General features: G+C 44.5%; 1 protein-coding gene across 1 annotated transcript in view; it reads left to right on the top strand.

Annotated features, from left to right (window-relative positions):
* The first annotated feature begins 3,447 nt into the window (after positions 1-3,447).
* pofut1 (protein O-fucosyltransferase 1) overlaps positions 3,448-7,211 on the top strand; it is a 10,002-nt gene continuing 6,238 nt past the window's right edge. The window contains exons 1-3 of the mRNA XM_070544889.1: positions 3,448-3,716; positions 3,859-3,980; positions 4,129-4,311. Coding sequence (XP_070400990.1) covers positions 3,584-3,716; positions 3,859-3,980; positions 4,129-4,311 — 438 coding nt within the window. The 5' untranslated portion in view covers positions 3,448-3,583. The remainder of the gene's footprint in view (positions 3,717-3,858; positions 3,981-4,128; positions 4,312-7,211) is intronic.

Consider the following 7,211-nt stretch of genomic DNA (forward strand, 5'->3'; position numbering starts at 1 on the left):
TGCAACAACATGGAAGAAGCCTATCTAGTCCCAGTTAACCCTAACTGCTCACATCAACCAAAACTATTTCTCTTCCTACGAGTCCTTCTACCATCACGTCGTGACACGAGTACAGGAACACAAGAACTAGAGTCACATAAATCCTCACAGAGGACAAACAACACAAGTAAAAAATACACCTTTGACTTTCCACATGTGTCACTTTTTATTCATGTACGAGTCAAATACCCGTTATTCATGGTGATTTTTAATGATAGCACGTTTTTACATGACCTGAGACACACACACACACACAACCACACACATAACCACACACAACCACACATACACACACAGATACACACACACACACACAGATACACACACACACAACCACACAGATACACACACACACACACACACACACACACACACACACACACAGTTTCTGGTATAATGGAAAACTAAAATCGTAACGGCCCTTCGTTCGTAGCTGTATCACTCAGCGGTCCACCCATCATGGCCGTTTGTGGGACAGTTTTAAAATTAACTAAGTCAAAAAATTTAAGTCATCTGACTTTAGAAAACAATGGAGTTGTCTGAGCTCTAGATCCAGACGCAGTATTTACCCTTATCAGTGTGTTGTGAAGTACACAGACCTTTGATAAGTTAGATTTATAAGTATCGCCCTAAACTTCTACACAACATAATAAATATGGCAGAATCATCGTACAGTAATGTGTGTGTAATGCTTCGAGGTAAAGAAAGCCTTGCTTTATTTATTATCCCAATGCTTCTTGCTAATTTAGAACAAACACACTGCATGTACGGCTTCCAACAGCGCTTATGATCAGTCAAGATCCCCAAAAACTTAAGTTTCATACACTCTTCAATATTTCACTGATAATCAAATGAATCCCCTCCGTTTCCTTCATTTCCACGTCACAAACTCGGTTTTGCTGACATTTAACGACAGTTTGTTTTTATCAAACCAATTCTTTAGCTTGCTCAACTCTTCCTGAATCGTTTGCACAAGTTGCTGTTTATCTTCTGCTGAACACAAAATATTCGTATCATCAGCAAACACAATAAATTAAATAAAGCAGAGGCTCTGCAGATATCATTTATATATAAAACAAATAAGTTTGGGCCGAGTACCGACCCTTGTGGGACACCACAGTCAATGTCGAGACACCTAGATTTGTGATGACCCGGCTGAACATACTGTGCTCTGTTACTCATAACTTTTCAGCCAGTTAGGAGCTAGCCCCTTAAGCCAGACTTCTCCATCTTTGATGTAAGTATTTTATGGCTGACCGTATCAAAGGCTTTCTTCCCTGAGTACAGGTGCTGGCCAGTAAATTAGAATATCATCAAAAGGTTGAAAATATTTCAGTAATTCCATTCAAAACGTGAAACTTGTACATTATATTCATGCAATGCACACAGACCAATGTATTTCCGATGTTCATTACATTTAAATTTGATATTCATAAGTGACAACTAATGAAAACTCCAAATTTGGTATCTCAAAAAATTAGAATATTCTAAAGGCCAATGAAAAAATGTTTGTTTCTCTAATGTTGGCCAACTGAAAAGAATGAACATGAAAAGAATGTGCATGTATAGCACTCAATACTTAGTCGGGGCTCCTTTTGCCTCAATAACTGCAGTAATGCGGCGTGGCATGGACTCGATCAGTCTGTGGCACTGCTCAGGTGTTATGAGAGCCCAGGTTGCTCTGATAGTCGTCTTCAGCTCCTCTGCATTGTTGGGTCTAGCGTATTGCATCCTCCGCTTCACAATACCCCATAGATTTTCTATGGGGTTAAGGTCAGGCGAGTTTGCTGGCCAATCAAGGACAGGGATACCATGGTCCTTGAACCAGGTGCTGGTGGTTTTGGCACTGTGTGCAGGTGCCAAGTCCTGTTGAAAGGTGAAGTCTGCATCCCCATAAAGTTGGTCAGCAGCAGGAAGCATGAAGTGCTCTAAAACTTCCTGGTAGACGGCTGCATTGACCCTGGACCTCAGGAAACAGAGTGGGCCAACACCGGCAGATGACATGGCACCCCACACCATCACTGACGGTGGAAACTTTACACTGGACCTCATGCAACGTGGATTCTGTGCTTCTCCGCTCTTCCTCCAGACTCTGGGTCCTTGATTTCCAAAGGAAATGCAGAACTTGCTTTCATCAGAAAACATAACTTTGGACCACTCAGCATCAGTCCAGTCCTTTTTGTCCTTGGCCCAGGCGAGACGCTTCTTGCGCTGTTTCTTGTTCAAGAGTGGCTTGACACACGGAATGCGACACCTGAATCCCATGTCTTTCATGAGTCTCCTCGTGGTGGTTCTTGAAGCGCTGACTCCAGCTGCAGTCCACTCTTTGTGGATCTCCCCCACATTTTTGAATGGGTTTGTCGTCACAATTCTCTGCAGGGTGCGGTTATCCCTAGAGCTTGTACACTTTTTTCTACCACATTTTTTCCGTCCCTTCGCCTGTCTGTTAATGTGCTTGGACACAGAGCTCTGCGAACAGCCAGCTTCTTTAGCAATCACCTTTTGTGTCTTGCCCTCCTTGTGCAAGGTGTCAATGATTGTCTTTTGGACAGCTGTTAAGTCAGAAGTCTTCCCCATGATTGTGGTGCCTTCAAAACAAGACTGAGGGACCTTTTAAAGGCCTTTGCAGGTGTTTTGAGTAAATCAGCTGCTTAGAGTGGCAGCAGGTGTCTTCTATATTCAGCCTTTTCAGAATATTCTAATTTTTTGAGATACCAAATTTGGAGTTTTCATTAGTTGTCACTTATGAATATCAAATTTAAATGTAATGAACATTGGAAATACATTGGTCTGTGTGCATTGCATGAATATAATGTACAAGTTTCACGTTTTGAATGGAATTACTGAAATATTTTCAACCTTTTGATGATATTCTAATTTACTGGCCAGCACCTGTATACTTTTCCTATCAGGAGTCGTGGTTACGTCTGCAACCCGTTCCATTAAAGCTTGTGAAGGAGCTCCACCTGATCTGAACCGACTTTCCAAATAAATCCCATTTTTCCAGCTTTTCATTATTTATTTTTTCCAAATTCGTTGAAAACTGAGATAACACGGAACCCGGTCTGTAGTTAGTGAATCTATGCTTATTGCCAGATTTGTAGAGGAACAGCTGTGTTTGTGTATCGTCTTCTCAGGGTTCTGCAGCCCCCCAAGGCCCTTCACAACACAGTCAGTCACTCACACACCGGTGGGGATGAGCTACCATGTAGCCACAGCTGCCCTGGGGCGCACCGCCAGACTGACACTGGCTCCACCCGTCCACCACCAGCAGGAATGGGTTAAGTGTCTTGCTCAAGGACACAACAGCAGAATTCTCTGGTGGAAACTGCGATTGAACCTGCAACCTTCCGTGTACGGGACAGTCTGAGCCTCCTCAGCTGCTGCTGCTGTCCACCAGAACAACCGGTGGGAGATTTTTGTTTGGAAAGCAGAAACTTTGAACTCTTCCGGGATTAAACGTCACGGATGTGCTTCCGGTGACCACCAGCAGGGGGCAGCCGCGCTGCTGACAAGCAGCCGCAGAGGAAGAAGAGGACCCAAGATGGCGGCTCACCAGCGTTGGCCAGGACCGGTCGGACTGAGATGTTCCGTGTCTCTGCTGCTGCTGTGGGCCGTTTGGACCGAGCCGCTGGAGTGGGATGAGCGCGGCTACGTGCTGTACTGCCCCTGCATGGGTAACTCCTCACCGGGTCACTTTTCTTTACTCAGACGGAACCGGATGTGTGTAAAATGTCCTCCAGAAACGGGTTCAGACAGGTAAAGGTGGCTGTAAGGAGAGAAAAGTCCAAACTGACCGGTTCGGATCCTGTCGCTCAGGTCGCTTCGGGAACCAGGCGGACCACTTCCTGGGAGCTCTGGCGTTCGCCAAGATGCTGAACCGAACCCTGGCGGTCCCTCCCTGGATAGTTTACCGGCACCACACCCCCCCCTACACCAACGTAAGTACACGCACCCCCGGAAGCAGCGATGACGTCAGATCTGCTGGATTGTGGGGTAAAAACAGGAGCGGCCAGAGCTTTGGTCCAGAGTCCAGTTCAGGCTGGTTCTGTTTCTGCAGCAGCACCCACCAGCATGTCTCCTCCGCAGGTCCATGTCCCCTACAGCCACTTCTTCCAGCTGCACGCCCTGGCGGCCTACCACCGGGTGGTTCCTCTGGAGGACTTCATGGAGAAGCTGGCGCCCCAGCACTGGCCTCCAGGGCGGAGGAGGGCCTACTGCTACGAGGCCGCGGCTCAGCGGAGCGCAGACAGGAAGTCCTGTCCCATGAAGGTAGTAGGAGCTGTTCTAACCTGGTTCTTCTCATCAGATCAGTCCCAAAAGCCTCGCCACACAGTCAGCTGATCAGCAGGTGGACCCGCTCACCTGGGCTTCATCAGCAGGAGCGGGCTGGATTTTACTGTTTGTGATGAAAGAGAAGAGTCATCACTTTGCTCTGCTTCTGACCCGTTAGTTCAGAAAGCCTGAACACACACACACACACTCTTATATGTACACACACACACCCTCTTATATGTACACACACACACTTATATGTACACACACACACACACTTATATGTACACACACACACACACACACTCTTATATGTACACACACACACTTATATGTACACACACACACACACACACTCTTATATGTGCACACACACACTTATATGTACACACACACACACACACACTCTTATATGTGCACACACACACTTATATGTACACACACACACACACACACTCTTATATGTACACACACACACTTATATGTACACACACACACACACTTATATGTACACACACACACACACTCTTATATGTACACACACACACACACACACACACTTATATGTACACACACACACACACACACACTCTTATATGTACACACACACACCTATATGTATACACACACTTATATGTATACACTCACATATGTACAAACACACACACACATGTGTACACACTCCTACACGCACACACACTCTTATATGTATATACACACACACACACACACTTATATGTACACACACACACACACACACACTTATATGTACACACACACACCCTCTTATATGTACACACACACACTTATATGTACACACACACACACACTTATATGTACACACACACACACACACACTCTTATATGTACACACACACACTTATATGTACACACACACACACACACACTCTTATATGTACACACACACACTTATATGTACACACACACACACACACACTCTTATATGTACACACACACACTTATATGTACACACACACACACACTTATATGTACACACACACACACACTCTTATATGTACACACACACACACACACACACACACACTTATATGTACACACACACACACACACACACTCTTATATGTACACACACACACCTATATGTACACACACACTTATATGTATACACTCACATATGTACAAACACACACACACATGTGTACACACTCCTACACGCACACACACTCTTATATGTATATACACACACACACACACACTTATATGTACACACACACACACACACACACTTATATGTACACACACACACACACACACACACACACACACACACACTTATATGTATACACTCACATATGTACAAACACACACACACATGTGTACACACTCCTACACGCACACACACACTTATATGTACACACACACACACACACACACTTATATGTACACACACACACACACACACACACTTATATGTACACACACACACACACACACACACACACACACACACTTATATGTATACACACACACACACACACTTATATGTATACACACACACACACACTTATATGTACACAAACACACACACACTTATATGTATACACACACTTATATGTATACACACACACACACACACACATAGAGGTGGAAAGTAACGGATTACATTTACTCACGTTACTGTAATTGAGTAGCTTTTTTGTATATTTATACTTTTTAAGTCGTTTTTAAAAGCTGTACTTTTACTTTTACTTGAGTAAGTTTTTAAAAAAGAATTGTAATTCGCTACATTTTAAATCACATCCGTTACTGAGTAAAAATAAATTATAGGCTTAACAAATTACAAATATTACGTGAAGCAGCGTTGGAACAGAAAGAGACACCTGCATGAGCGCCGCGTCTAAACCGTGGGGGGGGGGGGGGGGGGGGGTACACTTCTGCTCCAAAACAGCAGTTCAGTCGATCCACTCGCTGTTCACCTCCTCTCTCCCTCCTCTCCTGTGGGTTGGAGCCCGCACCTTCGTGCACCGGTGTGACGTCATCAGAATTCTGCTCGGTTCGGTAGCCGGACTCGGTTCCGTGTTTGAAACGTGTTTCTCTACCGCTCCGCACGGCAGCGGCAAAATAACGTTTAGCGCTCCTAACAAGCGGATTCTCAGTGCTCTGCTCATAAAACAGAAGAGCTGCAGGCCTCTGTGAGTTAAAACATCCTGATACTGTTCAGGTGTAAGCATTGTGCTCCATCCCTGTGTTTGAACTCAGAAGATGCTCCTTGATGCCTCACATATGTGATGATTTAGCTTGTTTCTTTATTTTACTCCAGAATAAGAGATTAAAGTATTACTAAAGCAGTTCAGTGTAGTTCAATTAGTCATGGTGTGTGTGTGTGTGTGTGTGTGTGTGTGTGTGTGTGTGTGTGTGTGTGTGTGTGTGTGTGTGTGTGTGTGTGTGTGTGTGTGTGTGTGTGTGTGTGTGTGTGTGTGTGTGTGTGTGTGTGTGTGTGTGTGTGTGTGTGTGTGTGTGTTACACATATAGGACTGCATGAGACAACATGGTTTCATCACATCCATGCATCTTATATCTTGGCTGCAGTAACGGCTCAGGAAAATAACATATTTCATAAATAATGACGTCTCTGCAGTGTTTATGATAATGTTTTATCTTATCTTTGGTCTGGGAGGGGTAACTTATCATGATACTAGCCTTTTAAAACATGTTAAAGTGTTACAAGAGGAGATGAATGCATGAATATAAAGTTCATGTTTGGAGACCAACCTTCCCAGTGTGGAGGCTCACGCTGGTGAGGAGACACCGTTAGTTCTAGTAACACCTGGGCTCCCAAGGCCTGTTCTGACAGGATGGACGTTACGGGACCCGTAAGGATTCCAGTTGGATGATTGGAGGATTATTTAGGAGGA

Source organism: Nothobranchius furzeri, chromosome 15 (genome assembly GCF_043380555.1).
Source record: "Nothobranchius furzeri strain GRZ-AD chromosome 15, NfurGRZ-RIMD1, whole genome shotgun sequence".
In the NCBI taxonomy this organism is placed as follows: domain Eukaryota; kingdom Metazoa; phylum Chordata; class Actinopteri; order Cyprinodontiformes; family Nothobranchiidae; genus Nothobranchius; species Nothobranchius furzeri.